We start from the raw sequence: 20339 nt of genomic DNA, 5'->3' as shown, positions 1-20339 counted from the left end.
AACCGACCATATAGGGACATTAAACTTTAGTTTTAATTGTCTCCTTTAAAGAAACTATAGATATTAGTTTGATCATTAATCAGTTTGATATCTCTTAATTCCTATTGGGGGATCAACTTCTACAAATTTTCTTAAAAGGGAAATTGTTAAAGAATATTTTTGATAATTTCAAATGTCAAACTAGCCATTGACTAATATTACATAAGAGGGGCCCTTTATATAACAATGTTAGGACAACCTTAGATTTAGATGAGAATTTGGTTGAAAAAGCTTTTTTGCAATCACCAACTTTCCTTCAAATCTTAATTGCAATGCTTTGTGACTTATCATGATGAGGAATAATATAGTAGTAGCAGGACTGGTAATTAAAGTTGTTGTTCTATGATCAAGAGGTCACTTGTTCGAGCAGAAGAAACAATATCTTGTAGAAATTTAAAGTAAAGTTGCGTATAATAAACCTTTATGGTCCGACCCTTTCGCGAATCTCGTGCATAGTGAGAGCTTAGTGCACCGTACCCCTTTTTTTAATATTTTTTTTTACTTACTAAGAGATTAACGAAAGAAAAAATAATTAGGTTAAAGTAAACGAATCGACAAAAGCTGAGTCATGATTTGAAGTTTTTAGATTCTGAGTTTGCCTCTGAGCCCATAACCCATCATGGTTACGTTATTGTATTCACATATATATTTAATATATTTTCTAATAAAAATATCCGATCTAAAAACTACTACGTTCGGCCGAACTCGCTGCTAATATTCTAGGTCCGCTCAACTATAATTTTTTTGACATTATCCGTATACATAATTTTAGCTCCCGTTTGGACATAGATTTTGGCTTCTTTTTTTCAATTTTTTTTGAAAATATTGTTTGTTTATGAAATATGATCATGTTTCGGAGGAATTGTTTTTAAAAAATTTCATGTTTACAGTTTTTGAGTAAATTTTTCTTCTACTCACAAAACTTCAACTTTTCTTCAAATAAAATGAATGTCCAAACACAACTTCAGCTTTCAAAATTTATTTTTCAACACAACTTCCAAAGCTTTTTTTTCAAGTTTTAATCAAATTTATGTCCAAACACTAGCTTAATATAAGTTTTTATATCTGTCAATCATGGGTTATGTATCATAATTACTCTTAATAGTGACATTATTCCAACTAACTTTTCTAGCTGTTAAATACACAATCATTTTCATCAATATAACTCAACCGATTCTTAAATGCTATTGCACCGAGTTACTAATTGTAAAGTAGAGAGGGTACGTCATGGAGTTCTCATGATGTTTGTTTTGTAGGAATCAAATTGCTGAAAAAAGGTTACAAAATTAGGCTGAATTCTTACAAAGTTAGCACATTTCTCCTTTTATTTACAAAAGTATTTACAGAAAGTTGAAGATCTTTTATATTTTAAAGCAAACTCAGTATTATTCTTAATTAGTATAGTTGCTAAAAGTAGGTTAAGACTCTATACGTTAAGAAATGGTTTGTTTTCATACATCTAAATTCTTACTACAGTTGGTACTATAATTTTAAAGCAACAATGATATTTCAATTTTTTTTTTCTTAAAGAAAAAAAGAGAAAACTTAACCTAAATAACCGCTCACTCAATTACTTAAACTAAAAATAACCGGAGAATATATAATATATGTATAAGTCATGTATGGATGAATATAATCATATACTAAATATATACTTGCTAGAAAAAATAAACTGTGATTCATCCCGGCTATTTGTGTAAAGATTCCAAACAACAAAATTAAGTGAAGAGTATGTGCAAGTGAATAGTTTATGAGATATGGGACGTCTTATAGAAATTGCCTAATTAGGAAATGGTCGATAGATATAATATATGTGTACTTGTATATAATTAATATAATTTATGTGTATTGATTAAGAGCTATTAATATTTTTGGCCGAATGGTCAATTGCTTAACTTCTCCGACATTTTACTAGTTGCTCGAGTCCGACAAGAAACCTTACAATTATGGGATCTTTACACAAATAGCCGATTATATTTGTTCTTTATTTTTTCTAGTTATATTCATAGGCTATATATTGATTATATACAATCATGCATATATAATACATAAATTATGTATATATTATATCTTCACCGACTATTTCTAAATTACATAATTGGATGGACGGATATTTGAGTTCATTCTTCTTCAATATTTAAAACCAAGGAATTATCAGTAGTATGACATCCTTGAGAAGAATTTAAAGACCAGCTGTATTGATACTGAAATCACATAAATGTAACTATTATTAGATTTAAACTAGTACACTTCTTACAAATGTCACACATCTAACTTTATCTCTATAAAATCTTGTTCTTACCTAAAACATGTACAACCATGTGACTTAAAAATATCACCAAAATCACTTTCTTTCCCCTTCCACCTTACATAATTTTAGTATAAATATACACACTCCTAGCTACCAAAACACACACACACACAAAATCAACACAAAAAAATTATATCACTATTTTCAATATGGGAACTCTTTATCAACCCCTTGAATCAACTATCCAAGAACTTAAGGTCACAATTCAAGACACAAGCTTAGTTTTTCCTTCAGAAAAAACTCAGAAAAAACCTATGTTTTTATCAAATATTGATCAAGTCCTCAATTTTGATGTCCAAACATTGCATTTTTTTCCTGCAAATTCTGAATTTCCACCAGAAATTGTAACAGAAAAACTCCGAAACGCGTTATCGAAAGTTTTAGTTCCATATGATTTTTTGGCTGGGAGGCTTAAAATGAATCACCAAATTGGAAGGTTGGAAATAGATTGTAATGCAGAAGGGGCTGTATTTGTTGTAGCTTCAAGTGAATTAACATTAAAAGAAATTGGTGATTTGGTTTATCCTAATCCTGGATTTAAACAGCTTGTAACTCAAAGCATTGATCATTTGGAAAAAGATGATAAACCACTTTGCATTATCCAGGTATGAAACATTTCCTTTTGGTATTGCTCTCTTTGTTCCAATTTATATGATATGTTATTATTTTCGGAGTCAAATAATTTTTTTCTTGATCACAACTTTCTCATATATAATTTATTACTTTTAATTATATAAACTAGAAAGTTGTGATTTTGTTGTAGTTTAATCAAGCTTCTAATTATGTAAATTTAATTTATTTTTAAAACATTATAAAATGATGTCTAGATTTAGACCGAAAACTAATATGTTTGGTTTTCGTACTCGGAACAATTTTATTCTTTTTGAAATGGATCAACAAGTGATATTACGTAGAGACAGCATAAAAGATTATTTTACACTGTCAATATAATTGTGAAAGATTACGTATATGTGGCTTTAGTAATTCTAGGAAATCTTAAGAGATCTATCAGTAGTTCACTTATAGAAAGTCACTTATCCACCCACAAGTTTGCCACTATTATTTTTGTCCCAAAATATTTGTTTGTGTCTCTATTTCTTGTGATTTCCTCTTTTTGTTTTAAAGACTAATCTTATAATTGTCAAATTCTCATCTTAATAGTTCTCTCAGTTGAATTTTTTTTCTAATAATTTTTTTCTTAAAATAATATAATGTTCGCCGCATTGTGAAAGAGCTCTGATTGAACTACTCCCTCCGTTCACTTTTATTTGTCCATTATGGACTTTGCACACCCCTTAAGAAATAATAAATGAAGTGCATAATTTACCATGATACCCATATTAATTGATACATATTTTATTAAATTTGAGAAAATTATTTGAAATGGATAATTAATATTGTGGATATAAAAGAAAAAAAATTATCTTCTCTTGATATGCTAAAAATAAAAAATAAAATAAAAATCTATTTTTAAAATATTGAACAAGTAAAAGTGAACGGAGGGAATAGTTCTTTTCTCTCCCAAAAGAAAAGAGAAGAAGGTAAGACTTAACAATTGGCCTTTTACAGAAATGTATTGTATTTCCATTAAAAATAACATTAAATGAGTAGCTTTAATTATTGTAATATTGGACCAAGCTAGAATAGAAGCGCAGAGCAGTCATTAATTAATTCTCTTCGAGTTTTTACCATTTGCCAACTACTCAATGCTACAAATAATGCCAATGTTTTGGGCTGCCTCCTATATCAAGGTAAGTAAATGATGTTCTTTCACATCTTGTCTCAATATCTTTGATATTAATTAACAACAACAAGGTGAATTTAAGACGGATTTTATAGTTTAATTCTAACTCATTACTTTCAAATTGAATTATATATACAGTCTAACATCTTTATAACAACTTCGTTGATTCCGATATTTTTTGACTACATAGTAAAATGCTGTTATAAAAAATATATAACATAACATAACATAAAAATTGGTTCCAAAAAAAACTTGACTTTTATAGTGAATGACTGTTAAATAGGGATGCTGTTATAAAAAAGTTTGACTGTACATATGAAAAAATTAAAATTTTTAAGTATACTTATTCTAAGTTAACTGAAACTAGATACTGAATCTACATATATGAGCAATCATTTACAACACCTAACAATGTGAAATTGTTACTCTTTTTTTTTTTTTTAATAGTCATTACTTAGAAATAATAAGAACACAAAATTTTCACTTGGTTCCCCATTCATATATACTTTTAAGGTTGAGCCTTCACCTATTACACAGCTCTCCTAGCTTTTCAAAAGACAATAAAGACAAGATTAATATTGATCTTAGAAGATTAAGGTCCATAATTTTACTTATTGAAACACATTGGCATTAAATTCCATGTGCATGCTAAATTACATATCATTGTCAAGCCATATCAAATGATCATAAATGGGATTGAGAACCATATTTCCTCTCCAAAGCAACAAGATTTTGGTTATGTGACAACATAACCATTTATTTTCAGGATCTTTACACAAATAATTTATCAGATTCACTGTTTATTTTTTCTAGCTGATATACATAAATTATACACTGATTATACATACTTATACACAAAGGCGGTATCAGGATTTGAAGTTTTTGGATTCGGGAATATAATCTGTTTAAGTTACTGGGTTCTAAATTACTAAATTGTATATATTCGATTTTCTTAAGACAAATACATGATTTGGATAAAAGCTACTGGGCCAAACTCGTAGATCATGCTCTAGCTCCCCCCCCCCCTTGGGGTTATACACATGACTATATAGATACTATACATCCGTCGAATATTTCAAATTTAAGCAATTGGGTGGATGATTATTTAGGTTAATTTAACTAATTTTTTTTACCTCTTCTAGGTGACATCATTTAAGTGTGGTGGTTTTGCAATGGGCACATCAACAAATCACATAACCTTTGATGGAACAAGCTACAAGATTTTCTTACAAAACTTAGCTTCTCAAGCATTTGGTGATGACAAGCCCTTAGCTATTGTCCCATGCAATGACCGTTCTCTTTTAGCCGCTCGATCGCCGCCACGTGTCGATTTCCCACATCCTGAACTACTCAAATTGGAAGTCCCTATAGGTGTAGAACTAAATCCAACAGTATTTGAAACCCTACAAGAAGAACTTGTGTTCAAAATATTTAAGCTTAGTTCAAGTGACATTACTTCATTAAAGGACAAGGCAAAAGACGAAAATGCCCCTCATGCAAAAGTTACAAGTTTTAATGCTGTAACTGCTCATGTATGGAAATGCAAGGCATTATCTTTTGATGTTGAGAACAATTCAGAGAGAATTTCCACTGTTTTATTTGCTGTTGATATAAGGCCAAGGCTAAATCCACCATTACCAAAATCTTACACTGGAAATGCTGTTTTGACTTCCTATGCTTCCGCCACGTGTCACGAACTCGAAGAATGGCCATTTAGTAAAATTGTGGCTATGGTATCAAAAGGGGCTATGAGAATGACTGATGAATATGCTAGAAGTGCAATAGATTGGGGAGAATTTTATAAGGGATTTCCAAATGGAGAATTTTTAATTTCTTCTTGGTGGAGATTAGGGTTTTCTGAAGTGGAATACCCTTGGGGAAAACCTAAGTATAGTTGTCCTGTGGTTAGCCACAGAAAAGATATTATTTTATTCTTCCCTAATATTGATGATGGTATAAGCAGCAACAATGATGGGGTTAATATTTTGGTTGCTCTTCCTGCCAAACAAATGGAGAAATTTGAATCTTACTTCCATAAGTTCTTGTTGGCTTAAGATTGTGTTGTCCGGGAAGAAGATAACTCAATGATTATTCGTTCGCCAAAACCAGAAATTTATACTTTAAAAAAAATGAATGACTCTTATATATATGTTGTAAACATGCTGAGTGTTGAAAATTATATGTATGTTGATTTTAAAATTATTACTATAAAGGATGATTTGTACAACTTTTTTTTTTGATGGAAAGGGCTTATTGTAATAGATGATGAAATCTGATATATGGTTGTTAATATAATATATAAAGATCTTCGAGTGCATACTTGTGGATGATGTGTTACATGGGTACTTTTGGACTTTTCCTATAGAAAAATATTTGTTATTTGATTCATATCTGTATATAAGAAGTCCAACACAATTGCGTAGCTACCCCACGCCAAGAGTGGTTAAGCATACTTTCTTCGTCGAAAAATTATAATGTGTATATAGATAAATACTACTTTATATGATTATATATATTATATTTTGAATACCCTTAATATAGTTACGTTGAGTGAAATAGTCCAGCAGTTTAGAGTGTTCAAAATGACGTGTTGTTCACGAGTTCAAATTTCTGCCTATTTAATTTGCCAAAATTAAACATAGACCACCATGTATGGTCTATTTGATTCTTTTCAATCTAAAAATTTTCCTTCTTAAAATTTAAAATTTGTGTAGAAATAAACAACTAATCTTAAAAAGTAATTTTTTAACTAAAAGTTATTTCTTAAATAATTTTATAATTTAAAAGTCAAGCTCTACAAAAAATTCTTCAACAAAAGCTCTTTACAAACTACAAATCCTCTCGACTCTCTCTTTCTTTGGTTTTTATTAGTAAATCTTTTAATGATGTCTTTTTGTTATTTTGATATGATTTATAAAATTATAGTTCTATTAAAAGTTTTTTATTTTTTAGCTAAATGTTGCGCAGTCGATCTAAAATTTTGTTACACAATTCATCGACAAAAAAATTATTGACCTATTTAAAGTTTAACTATCTTTGACGAAATTCCTAGCTACGTTACTGCTCTAACGGGAGCAATACTTGAACTGATAATCCATAAAAAAACACCAAAGTGCACGTATTTTTCCAACAAGAGCATATTAACTTATTTTATTTCTTGGATATAATGTCACATATTGCTAGAAGGTAGAGTTAGGATTTTGAATTCATGAGTTTCTGATTCTAGAAAAAATAATTTGCTGGGTTTTAGATAAATTATTTATACATATTGAACGGATGCATATTATAGTCGACGGCCACCAGTGTCATTTTTCCTTTGGCCATTAAAGTAAACTGCAGCAACAGGTAAACCAAGATCATAAAGCTCTGCAAAATCTCTTGTGTTGAAATTCTGACGACTTTGAGGAGCATAGACATTATTCTCTCGACGTAATTGCAGAAATAGCACGAAAACAAACCGATGTATTCCTATTGTAGGCCTTGGGCTCTCATACCCGGGGTGTCAATAGATATTTGAAAACCGACTAAACCAACCGAACCGTACCTAACCGATTTTTAAGTTTCTTTTTAAAAAACCATAGGTTTTTTTATAATTCTATAACCGTATCGATAATTAGGGTAGGTTTTTTATTTTATAAAAATAAACCGAAAAATACGAACCGTACCGAATAAATTTTATATATGAAAAATATATTTATATAGGGTAGGTGCAATCAATGCACCCGTGGTTATCAACACATTTCGACTTCGTCGAGAGTTGTATTTGAGTCGCATCAATGCGCAACCGAGTTTAAGAAGGTCATTTAATTAAAATCACGCCTAAAGATTCTAACGTAATATTATTTTGGGGAAAAGCCGTGAAGTTCTCTAAATGGCCCTCCCAAATTCTAATCATTTTTAATAACCATTTATTGAGGGCTCCGCATTTATTTATTTTCGTTTGGTGGAGCTCATCTCAATTTGTGAACCTCTTTTCTATCATTATTTATTTTATAAGAATTACGATGTCGTGAAAACGCGTCTCGAACCCCGTCGCAATAAATGCGGCCGTGATCGTCAACACATTTCGACTTCATCGAGATTTGGATTTGGGTCGCATCAATGCGCACCCGAGTTTAGGAAGGTAATTCTATTAAGAGCGCGTTTAAAGCAACTACGCATTTGCACTTTGCGAGGGCCATGGAATTTCAACTAAATGACACAACTCGATTTATAAGGATTTGAAGTAAATAAATAAATGAGGGCCATGAGTTTTGGAATTTTATTCGACATGGCACACTTCGGCTTATTAAAACAATTTAAGAAAGCTTGCTCGAAGTTGCGAAATGCATATTCCGAATTGATTTTGAATCGTAATTATGTCACGCGAGCGTGTACACAATCACGATAGATGTATTAAGAGCATGCCCAAAAGTAACGATCAAAATAATAAAGCAATACCAAATACAACCCTGCGCAAACCCAAAGCTATATTTACTATCCTTTTTAAGATGAAACTTTTAAACCTATCCAAATACATTTTTAAAATAGTACGTTATTTACTAGTAGCACCACAGTGTTACAATCCAAAGAAGGCTAGAAACCATAAAAGAGTAAAAGTACAATAAATTCCCAAGGTAGCCCCTCAAATGAACTGTCATCTCCTATGAAAAGCTTATTCAACTTCAAACAGAATTAACACATATTTAAACAAATCAAACACGTCATATTATTGTCCTTCCTAGCCGCTAACATCGAAAACCACATATTTACAACAACAAAACCAAAGCATATGATATGAAACCTCATATAAAAGCTCCAAGAAGACACCCGAAGAACAAAATTTAAACCTTAGCGACGGAGTTTCTCCGGCGACAAATATTGACCAACCAATGTAGTATTATTATCAATGACATAATAAAATAGAAACTAACCTTACATGGGAAATAAAAGAGATGAATCCGACGACCTCTGGACAGAACACAAACCGAAAACCAACGACAGTACCTCGACAAGTCGCCGACCTCAACGGAAAAACAGGAACTCCGATGGAAAACCAAACGGACTCTACCGGATTTTGAACGAAACAATAATGAGATGAACTAGGCGCGTTTTTCGGCAAATATGGGCTAGAAACGAGACTCTCCTTTATTTCTGATTCCTAGCCGAATTTTGGACTGTTTTTTGAGGCTCCTTCAGAGTGGTTTACAGGCGAGTTTACTGGGAGTTGTCAGCTTATTTTGGAGCTCTATTCAGCTGCTTCCATGGAGTTTGGAGGCATGAGAGTAGTTGCTGGCTGGGGTAGTTTGGGTGTGTTATAGCTGAAGGAAAAAGATAGTGATGGCTGTTTGGTTCAGGCTTGCGTGAGGATGGTCGTTGGTGGACGTGAAGAGGCCCGGCGACGATGGTGAGCTGAACGGTGGTTGTCGATGGAGCTGCTGGATGCTGGCTGTTGCTGAAGAAGAAGAGAACGACACTAGGGTGCGTTTGGAGAAGACGAAGACGTAGAGGGGGTGGGGGCCGTGTGCTCGAAGAAGACGACACAAGGGTGGTGGGTCGTGAAGAAGACGACGCAGGGATGGTGGGTCGTGAAGAAGATGATGGTCGGGGGGGGGGGGTCGTTTGTGTTGCGAAGCTTTTTCCAGTTGCTGCTCCTATCAGCTTCTTAAACGAAGCAGCTTTTTTGTGTTTCTGCCTTCTCCCTTTCATTTATTCTTTAGTGTTAGCTTGTTTTTATATACCTAGGTCTAGGTTAGTGGTAGTGTTTTAGGTTAAAGGGTATGGGCCTAGGAATTATGGGCTTGGCAATTGTGGGCTAGGTCCAAAATTAGGCCTAAAGATGGGTTGCCCGAGCCCAAGCTCTATTCTTTTGCCGCGAATGAGATTAAAAATACGCGCCCATTTATTAATTAGTCCTACTATTAAAATAATTATTAAAACAAAACTAACCATTAAACAAATCTATTTTTTTGTATTTTCAAACATTATATTAAAAATAAAAATATGATACTATTTTTATATATTTTTTAGATTAAAAATGACTACAAAATATTAATGAACTTATTTTTTGTAGTTTTTGTTTTTTTGTACTAAAATAAAGTAAAAGAGTCAAAATTACTTGAAATATCTATATTATGCCTAAATTAAATATTTTACGCTAATATATAAAAGATCTTGGGGAGGGTCAAAAATCACATGTCTACATTTGCCCCTCTTTGACTGGAAACGTACAGAGTTTTCAGACAAAGACTGACTAGAAAGGTTTTTAATATCTTTCCACTCGTGTGATTTATATTTTCTTTGCTTTTACTTGCGGAGACGGATCCAGAAATTTTAGCTTTTGGGTTCTTATAACAATCTCATGTTCATCTACATGATAACTGGACCAACTAACTGAGTTCCAAGCTAAATATTCTTATACTTTTAATGAATTTTTTAGTACAAATACAGGGTCTATGCAAAAGTTATTGGGTTTCTTTTACGTTGTTGTCAAATAGCTGTGTATCTATACTCTAGCCATCTTTCATGTTTTTTAATTCATTATCCTTTAAACAATAAAAATGTCTAGAGGGGTTTGCTAAGTCCTATAAAAGAACGTATGTTATTGCATTCTATTTTTACTGGTGAATTTTACATGACATTTTAAAAAATACCGAAAATTAACCGAACCGTACCAATACCGAAGTGAAACCGACATGATTGGAACGGTTTTAAAAAGTCTAATTTTGGTTATACATAATAGAATAACCGAAAAATTGGTATGGTAAAATTTTTATAAAATAACTGGCCGAACCGAACCATTGACACCCCTACTCTCATAGGATACCACTTCATTGCCTAGAAATTAACCCAATAAACAATCAAATAAACAAAACATAAATTAAAAATCATGTCTAATCTTATGGCCTATATGTTGCTCGGACTTTCCAAAAATATCGTCTGATGCGCGTTGGCAGTGGCCCATCGTCGAAAAATTATACTGTGTATATAAAAAATTATACTCTATATATAAATAAAAAATTACGTTTTATACATATATATTAATTCTTGAACACCCTTAGCGAAATTTCTAGCTTCGTCACTGTGTGTCGGATCCTCCAAAAGTAATGTATTTTTAATGATCCAATACAAATGCGATAATTTTTTTTGGAGAATCCACGCAATATAACTTATGGCTACTTTTAACTCTCAATTTTGTGTTGTCTTTGTCTACTTATAACCCTAGAGGAAAAAATATTACTTCCTTCGTTTCAAAAAGAATGATGAAATATAATAGTAACAAAAAAATATAAGAGTAATAAAAATCGTGATTAGAATGAAGGACAAAGACTTACCAAAGCTTACTCCTATAGCTGCTGGGATATCAGTGAGCAACGTAGAAACAAATAAGTGCTGTCACGACCCAGATTTCTCATCCTCGGGGGTCGTGATGGCGCCTACTCGTAGAAGCTAGGCAAGCCGCGAAACATAGAAATTACTAACTCTTTCATATTTAATCCTTTTTAACAATCTATATTAACAGGTAATCAACATTTAGATATTAACGATAAATGAAATCAAGCGGAAGACTTAATCTATTATAATAACCAAAACCAGTACGACAATGTCAACACACGTCTCTACTCGGAATTCGGTGTCACAATATCACGGACGGACTAAGATGACTACAACAAATGTCTGAAAGAAATACAATCTGTCTCGAAATCAAATGAAAACAGAGTACATAATAAAGTAGAAGAGAACGCCGGGCCTGCGGACGCCTGCAAGACTACCTCGGGATCTCTAGCTGGACTGAAGGCAGGCTCCCCAAGTGCTATTGTTCAAAAGCTACTCCGGAATCTGCACATAGTGCAGAGTGTAGCATCAACACAACCGACCCCATGTGCTGGTAAGTGCCTGGCCTAACCCCGGCGAAGTAGTGACGAGGCTAGGACCGGACTCCAGATAAACCTGTGCGATTATATAATATACAGCGGAAAATAAAACAGGAATAAACAATTAAAAATGGGAGGGGGTGCATATTGAGGGGGAAATATCAAATCCAACAAAAACTTAAGAGAAATATGATAGAACAATCCAAGATCTGCAACAAAACAATAATAACATTGTTGCTACATGTAACCCGATCCCTATCATTTAACACTGTTGCGGCATGCAACCCGATCCAACTGTATCATTGTTGCGGCGTGCAACCCGATCCAATATAATATTGTTGTGACGTGCAACCCGATCCAATATAACATTGTTGTGGTGTGCAACCCGATCTAATATAACATTGTTGCGGCGTGCAACCCGATCCAATATAACATTGTTGCGGTGTGCAACCCGATCCAATATAACTTTTGTTGCGGCATGCAACCTGATCCAATATAACGTTGTACATTTAACAGTATCAATACCAAGAGTCCCGGCAAGGGATCAACAAAGAACTACACTATCCCGACAAAAGAATCGACAGTAAAGATAAATACGTCCCGACAAGGGAGAAACAACTATAACCAACCTTAATCCAACATCTAATCATCTAAGCTAACACAAGTACTCAATCATAAGTAATTTCCTCGAAAACAATCTTAATCCTTGCTCATACCGAGAATCATCAATTAAAGCATCCGTAGTATCATTTAAGAACACAATAAATTATAATTTGAGACTCACGGTCATGCTCAACACCAACGTATAGATACTTGTCACCATGCCTATACGTCGTACTCAACAAGAAGCAAATAGAAAATAGGACACAACTCCTAATCCCTCAAGCTAAAGTTACACCGAACACTTATCTCGATGCCTCGAACACAACTCAAGTTTCAATTATAGTTTTACCTTTTGATTCCACCGCCAATTCACTCGTATCTAGTTACAAGTTACTTAATTACATCAATAAACGCTAAATGAATCAACCCCAATGCATGAAAATGAGTTTTCCAAAGTTTTACCCAAAAAGTCAAAAATCACCCCCGAGCCCATATGGTCAAAACCCGATTACCCATTCTCCCACGAACCCAGATATATGATTTGTTTTGAAATCGAACCTCAAATCGAGGTCCAAATCCCTAATTTTTGAAAAACCTAGGTTCTACCCAAAACACCCAATTTTCCCCATGAAAATCATTGATTTTAAGTTGAAATCATGTTAAAAGATGTTAATGATTGAAGAGAACTAGTTAAAAATGACTTACAATTGATTTGGAAAAGAAGAAGCCTTTGAAAAATCGCCCTAGTGTGTTTATGTTTTGATAGGATATGAAAAAATGGGTTAAAATTCGTCTAAGTATAAAAGTTACAGGACTCAGATATGGGAATTGCGAACTTGCGAACCCCGACCTCTGCTAGGTTGGGAAATGCGAAGCAGGGCTCGCATTTGCGAACCCTTCAGGAAAATTGGAGTTCTGCATTTGCGACTGGCCTTCCGCATTTGCGAGCCAAGTGGTCGCATTTGCGATCAGGCCTGCTCAAGTCCTATTTTCGCATTTGCGAAGCCTGCAGATCTATGCGCATTAGCTGAAAACCTGCAATTTTTTCTAAGTCCAAAATGCATCTCGTGGCCTATCCAAAACTCACCCGAGCCCTCGGGACTCCAAACCAAATATACACACAACCTCAAAAACACCCTACGGACTTATTCGTGTAATCAAATCACCAAAATAACATCATGAACATCGAATTAAACCTCAAAATCAATGAAATTTCTCAAAACTTCTTTAAACACCAAATTTTGCGTTTAAGGTCCGAATCACGTCAAACGGATTCCGTTTCTTACCAAACTTCACAAAATTATCTTAAATCACATATAAGATCTGTACCGGGCCCCGGAACCAAAATACGGGTCCGATACCAACATGTTCTAATCAAAATTCATTTCCAAATCCTTTAAACAATTTCAAAAAATAATTTTCTTTAAAAAATTCATTTCTCGGGCTTGGGACCTCGGAATTCGATTTCGGGCATACACCCAAGCTCCATATTTTTCTACGAACCATCCGGGATTATCAAATTACGGGTCCGGGTCCGTTTACCCAAAACGTTAACCGAAGTCAAATTAATTCATTTTATAGTCAAAATTTATCATTTTTCACAAATTTCCACGTATAGGGTTTCCTGCTACGCATCCGGAGTGCGCACACAAATCGAGGTGATGCTAAAAGAGGTTTTCAAAGCCTCAGAAGAAGAACCGTTCGTCCTCGAACGTACAGAAGAAGGAAGTACCTGAGTCGGGGAAAAGATGGGGATAACGGCTCCGCATATCGGACTCGGACTCCCAGGTCGATGCCTCAAGAGTCTGACCTCTCCACTGAACACGAATAGAAGGAAAACTCCTCGATCTCAAGTGACGAACCTGCCGGTCTAGAATAGCTACCAGCTCCTCCTTATAAGACAAGTCCTTGTCCAACTGGAAAGTGCTGAAATCTAACACGTGAGATGGACCGCCGTGATACTTTCGAAGCATGGATATATGAAACACTCGATGCACGGCTGATAAGCTTGGCAGCAATGCAAGTCTATAAACCACCTCTCCCACTCAATCGAGAATCTCAAATGGGCCGATGAACCTAGGGCTAAGCTTGCCCTTCTTCCCAAATCTCATCACGCCCTTCATAGGCGACACTCGAAGCAATACCCGCTCACCTACCATGAATGTCAAATCACGAACCTTGCGGTCGACACAACTCTTTTGCCTGGACTGAGCTGTACGAAGCCTATCCTGAATAGTCTTGACCTTGTCCAAGGCATCCCGAACCAGATCCGTACCCAACAACCGAGCCTCTCCAGGTTCAAACCATACAATTGGAGACCGACACCGCTTACCATATAAAGCCTCATAAGGAGCCATCTGGATACTTGACTGGTAGTTGTTGTTGTAGACAAACTCTGCTATAGGCAAAAACTGATCCCACGAGCCTCCAAAGTCAATGACACAAGCTCGGAGCATATCCTCCAAAATCTGAATAGTCCGCTCGGACTGCCCGTCCATCTGAGGATGAAATGCTGTGCTCAACTTAACCAGTGTGCCCAACTCTTGCTGAACTGCTCTCTAGAAATGTGAGGTAAACTGTGTACCTCGGTCCGAAATACTCGACTCGGGAACACCATTAAGATTAACAATCTCCCGGATATAGATCTCAGCCAATCTCTTGGAAGAATAGGAGACTGCCACAGGAATGAAATGCGCTGACTTGGTCAACCTATCAACAATAACCCACACTGCATCGAACTTCCTCTGAGTCCATGGAAGTCCAATAACGAAGTCCAAGTGATATGCTCCCACTTCCATTCAGGAATCTCAATCTTCTGGAACAAACCACCAGGCCTCTGATGCTCGTACTTAACCTACTGACAATTCAAACATCGAGCCACATATGCAACGTTATCCTTCTTCATTCTCCGCCACCAATAAAGCTGCCACAAATCCTGATACATCTTCGTGGCACCCGGATGAATAGAGTACTGAGAGCTATGGGCCTCCTCTAAAATCAACTCTCGAAGCCCATCCACATTAGGCACACAAACTCGACCCTGCAATCTCAAAACTCCATCATCACCTAAGATAACCTGCTTGGCACCTCCGTGCTGCACCGTGTCTCTAAGGACACACAAATGGGGATCATCATACTACCGATCACGGATACGCTCCAATAAAGAAGAACGAGCGACCGTGCAAGCTAACACACAAGTGGGCTCAAAAACATCCAACCTCACAAACTGATTGGCCAAATCCTAAACATCCAAAGCAAACGGTCTCTCACCGACAGGAATATAAGCAAGACTACCCATACTGGCTGACTTCCTACTCAAAGCATCGGCCACCACATTGGCCTTTCTCGGGTGTTATAAGATAGTGATATCATAATCCTTCAACAACTCCTACCACCTCCTCTACCTCAAGTTTAACTCCTTTTGCTTGAACAAATACTGAAGATTCTTGTGATCCGTGAACACCTCACATGCCACGCCATACAGATAATGCCTCCAAATCTTCAATGCGTGAACAATGGCTGCCAACTCCAAATCATGAACCGGATAGTTCTTCTCATGAACCTTCAACTGCCGCGAAACATAGGCAATGAACTTGCCATCCTGCATCAATACTGCCCCAATCCCAATACGAGACACATCAAAATAAACTGTATAAGGCCCTGAACCTGTGGGCAGAACCAACACCAGTACCGTAGTCAGAGCTGTCTTGAGCTTCTAGAAGCTCACCTCACACTCGTCCGACCATCTGAACTGGGCACCCTTCTTGGTCAACCTGGTCATTGGGGCTGCGATAGATGAGAACCCCTCTACAAACCGATGATAGTAGCCTGCCAATCCCAAGACACTCCAAATCTCTGTAGCTGATGCTGGTCTAGGCCAATTCTTGACTACCTCAATATTCTTCGAATCAACTTGAATACCCTCTGCTGATACAACATGACCCAGAAATGCAGCTGAACTCTACCAGCACTAACACTTCGAGAACTTAGCATATAACTGACTATCCCTCAAGGTCTGAAGAACCACTCTAAGATGCTCCTCGTGCTCCTCCCGGCTGTGGGAATATATCAAAATATCATCGATGAAGACTATCACAAACGAATCCAAATAAGGCCTGAACACTCGGTTCATCAAATCCATAAAAGCTGCTGGGGCATTTGTCAACCCGAATGACATTACCAAGAACTCATAATGCCCGTACCGAGTGCAGAAAGCTGTCTTAGGGACATCGAATGCCCTAATCCTCAACTGATAGCAGCCAGATCTCAAGTCAATCTTCGAAAATACCTTGGCACCTGAAGCTGATCAAACAAATCATCAATCCTCGGCAATATATACTTATTCTTGATTGTAACCTTATTCAACTACCGATAATCCATACACATTCTCATCGACCCATCCTTCTTCTTAACAAACAACACCGGCGCACCCCAAGGCGAAACATTGGGTCTAATGAAACCCTTCTCAAGCAAGTCTTGCAACTGCTCCTTCAACTCTTTCAACTCATGCGGGGCCATACGATACAGCGGGATAGAAATGGTCTGAGTGCCCGAAGCCAAATCAATGCAAAAATCAATATCCCTGTCGGGTGGCATACCCGATAGGTCTAAAGGGAATACCTTAGGAAACTCATGAACAACGAGCACAGAATCAATAGAAGGAACCTTAACACTAAAATCACAAACATATGCCAAATTGGCCAAACACCCCTTCTCGACCATATGCCGAGCCTTCACATAAGAGATAATACTACGAGTAAAATGGCCAGGAGTCCCTCTCTACTCTAAACGGGGTAAACCCGGCAAGGCTAAGGTCACAGTCTTGGCATGACAGTCCAAGATAGCGTGGTAAGGTGATAACCAGTCCATCCCCAATATGACATCGAAATCAACCATGTCCAGAAATAAGTGTCTGAAATAAATACAATCTGTCTCGAAATCAAATGAAAACAGAGTACATAATAATGTAGAAGAGAACGCCGGGCTTGCGGATGCCTGCAAGACTACCTCGGGATCTCTAGCTGGACTGAAGGCAGGCTCCCGAAGTGCTATTGTCCAAAAGCTACTCCGGAATCTGCACATAGTGCAGAGTGTAGCATCAGCACAACCGACCCCATGTGCTTGTAAGTGCCTGGCCTAACCCCGGCAAAGTAGTGACGAGGCTAGGACCAGACTCCAGATAAACCTGTGCAATTATATAATATACAATGGAAAATAAAACAGGAATAAACAATTAAAACTGGGAGGGGGTGCATGCTGAGGGGGAAATATGAAATCCAGCAGAAACTTAAGAGAACAATCCAAGATCTGCAACAAAATAATAATAACATTGTTGCGGCACGCAACCCGATCCCTATCATTTAACACTGTTGTGGCGTGCAACCCGATCCAACTGTATTATTGTTGCGGCGTGCAACCCGATGCAATATAATATTGTTGTGATGTGCAACCCGATCTAATATAACATTGTTGTGGTGTGCAACTCGATCCAATATAACATTGTTGCGGCGTGCAACCCGATCCAATATAACATTGTTGCGGCGTGCAACCCGATCCAATATAACTTTTGTTACGGCATGCAACCCAATCCAATATAACATTGTACATTTAAAAATAACAATAGCAAGAGTTCCGACAAGGGATCAATAAAGAACTACACTATCCCGGCAAAAGAATCGACAGTAAAAGTAAATACGTCCCGACAAGGGAGAAACAACTATAACCAACCTTAATCCAACATCTAATCATCTCAGCTAACACCAATACTCAATCATAAGTAATTTCCTCGAAAACAATATTAATCCTTGCTCATATCGAGAATCATCAATTAAAGCATCCGTAGTATTATTTAAGAACACAATAAATTACAATTTAAGACTCACGGTCATGCTCGACACCAACGTATAGATACTCATCACCATGCCTATACGTCGTACTCAACAAGAAGCAAATAGCAAATAGGACACAACTCCTAATCTCTCAAGCTAAGGTTACACCAAACACTTATCTCGATGCCTCGAATACAACTCAAGTTTCAATTATAGTTTTACCTTATGATTCCACTACCAATTCGCTCGTATCTAGTTACAAGTTACTTAATTACAACAATAAACGCTAAATGAATCAACCCCAATGCATGAAAATGAGTTTTCCAAAGTTTTACCCAAAAAGTCAAAAATCGCCCCCAGCCCACATGGTCAAAACCCGATTACCCATTCTCCCACGAACTCAGATATATGATTTATTTTGAAATCAGACCTCAAATCGAGGTCCAAATCCTCAATTTTTGAAAAACCTAGGTTCTACCCAAAACACCCAATTTTCGCCATGAAAATCATTGATTTTAAGTTGAAATCTTGTTAAAAGATGTTAATGATTGAAGAGAACTATTAAAAATGACTTAAAATTGATTTGGAAAAGAAGAAGCCTTTGAAAAATTGCCCTAGTGTGTTTATGTTTTGATAGGATATGAAAGAATGGGTTAAAATTCGTCTAAGTATAAAAGTTGCAGATCTCAGATATGGGAATTGCGAATAGGGGTTCGCAATTGCGAACCCCGACCTCTGCTAGGTTGGGAAGTGCAAAGTAGGGCTCGCATTTGCGAACCCTTCAGGAAAATTGGAGTTTCGCATTTGCGATCAACAATGTCGCATTTGCGACTGGCCTTCCGCATTTGCGAACAAAGTGGTCGCATTTGCGATCAGGCCTGCTCAGGTCCTATTTTCGCATTTGCGAAGCTTGCAGATCTATGCACATTAGCTGAAAACCTGCAATTTTTTCTAAGTCCAAAATGCATCCCGTGGCCTATCCAAAACTCACTCGAGCCCTCGAGACTCCAAACCAAATATACACACAACCTCAAAAACACCCTACAGACTTATTTGTGTAATCAAATCACCAAAATAACATCATGAACATCGAATTAAACCTCAAAATCAATAAAATTTTTCAAAATTTCTTTAAACACCAAATTTTGCATTTAAGGTCCGAATCACGTCAAACGGATTCCGTTTCTTACCAAACTTCACAAAATTATCTTAAATCACATATAAGATCTGTACCGGGCCCCGGAACCAAAATACGGGTTCGATACCAATATGTTCTAATCAAAATTCATTTCCAAATCTTTTAAACAATTTCAAAAAATAATTTTCTTTAAAAAATTCATTTCTCGGGCTTGGGACCTCGGAATTCGATTTCGGGCATACGCCCAAGCTCCATATTTTCCTACGGACCCTTTGGGATCATCAAATCACGGGTCCGGGTCCGTTTACCCAAAAGGTTAACCGAAGTCAAATTAATTCATTTTATAGTCAAAATTTATCATTTTTCACAAATTTCCACGTATAGGCTTTCCTGCTACGTGCCCGGAGTGCGCACGCAAATCGAGGTGATGTTAAAAGAGGTTTTCAAAGCCTCAAAAGAAGAACTGTTCGTCCTCAAACGTACAGAAGATGGAAGTACCTGAGTCGGGGAAAAGATGGGGATAACGGCTCCGCATATCGGACTCGGACTCCCAGGTCGATGCCTCAGGAGGCTGACCTCTCAACTGAACACGAACAGAAGGAAAACTCCTCGATCTTAAGTGACGAACCTACCGGTCTAGAATAGCTACCAGCTCCTCCTTATAAGACAAGTCCTTGTCCAACTGGAAAGTGCTGAAATCTAACACGTCAGATGGACCGCCGTGATACTTTCGAAGCATGGATACATGAAACACTCGATGCATGGCTGATAAGCTCGACGACAATGCAAGTCTATAAGCCACCTCTCCCACTCGATCGAGAAT

General features: G+C 36.5%; 2 protein-coding genes and 1 long non-coding RNA gene across 3 annotated transcripts in view; 1 reads left to right on the top strand and 2 right to left on the bottom strand.

Annotated features, from left to right (window-relative positions):
- The first annotated feature begins 2345 nt into the window (after nucleotides 1–2345).
- On the top strand, nucleotides 2346–6411 carry LOC107789641 (acyltransferase GLAUCE). Its single transcript, XM_016611499.2, has 2 exons — nucleotides 2346–2955; nucleotides 5237–6411. The coding sequence occupies exons 1-2, from the start codon at nucleotides 2500–2502 to the stop codon at nucleotides 6146–6148; spliced, it is 1368 nt and encodes a 455-aa protein (XP_016466985.1). The 5' UTR covers nucleotides 2346–2499; the 3' UTR covers nucleotides 6149–6411.
- Nucleotides 2451–6411, bottom strand: LOC142166220 (uncharacterized). Its single transcript, XR_012696413.1, has 2 exons — nucleotides 3849–6411; nucleotides 2451–3595 (listed from the first exon to the last, which is right to left on the bottom strand). It is a non-coding gene; the product is annotated as an uncharacterized LOC142166220 (long non-coding RNA).
- Nucleotides 6412–7377: 966 nt separating this feature from the next.
- LOC142166495 (protein FLOWERING LOCUS T 1-like) overlaps nucleotides 7378–20339 on the bottom strand; it is a 53773-nt gene continuing 40811 nt past the window's right edge. The window contains exons 3-5 of the mRNA XM_075225892.1: nucleotides 11408–11465; nucleotides 10879–10910; nucleotides 7378–7581 (exon numbers count right to left, since the gene is read on the bottom strand). Coding sequence (XP_075081993.1) covers nucleotides 7378–7581; nucleotides 10879–10910; nucleotides 11408–11465 — 294 coding nt within the window. The remainder of the gene's footprint in view (nucleotides 7582–10878; nucleotides 10911–11407; nucleotides 11466–20339) is intronic.

The sequence above is a fragment of the Nicotiana tabacum genome, chromosome 11 (assembly GCF_000715075.1).
Source record: "Nicotiana tabacum cultivar K326 chromosome 11, ASM71507v2, whole genome shotgun sequence".
Classification (NCBI taxonomy): Eukaryota; Viridiplantae; Streptophyta; class Magnoliopsida; order Solanales; family Solanaceae; genus Nicotiana; species Nicotiana tabacum.
Note: the sequence above shows the minus strand (reverse complement) of the source record. Positions and strands in the feature narration are given on the sequence as shown.

Excerpts from the sequence above, each read along its gene's own strand:
- LOC107789641 (XM_016611499.2), top strand. The coding sequence starts at position 2,500 with ATGGGAACTCTTTATCAACCCCTTGAATCAACTATCCAAGAACTTAAG. Across the intron at positions 2,956-5,236 it reads AACCACTTTGCATTATCCAG|GTGACATCATTTAAGTGTGG; the intron begins GTATGAAACATT and ends TACCTCTTCTAG.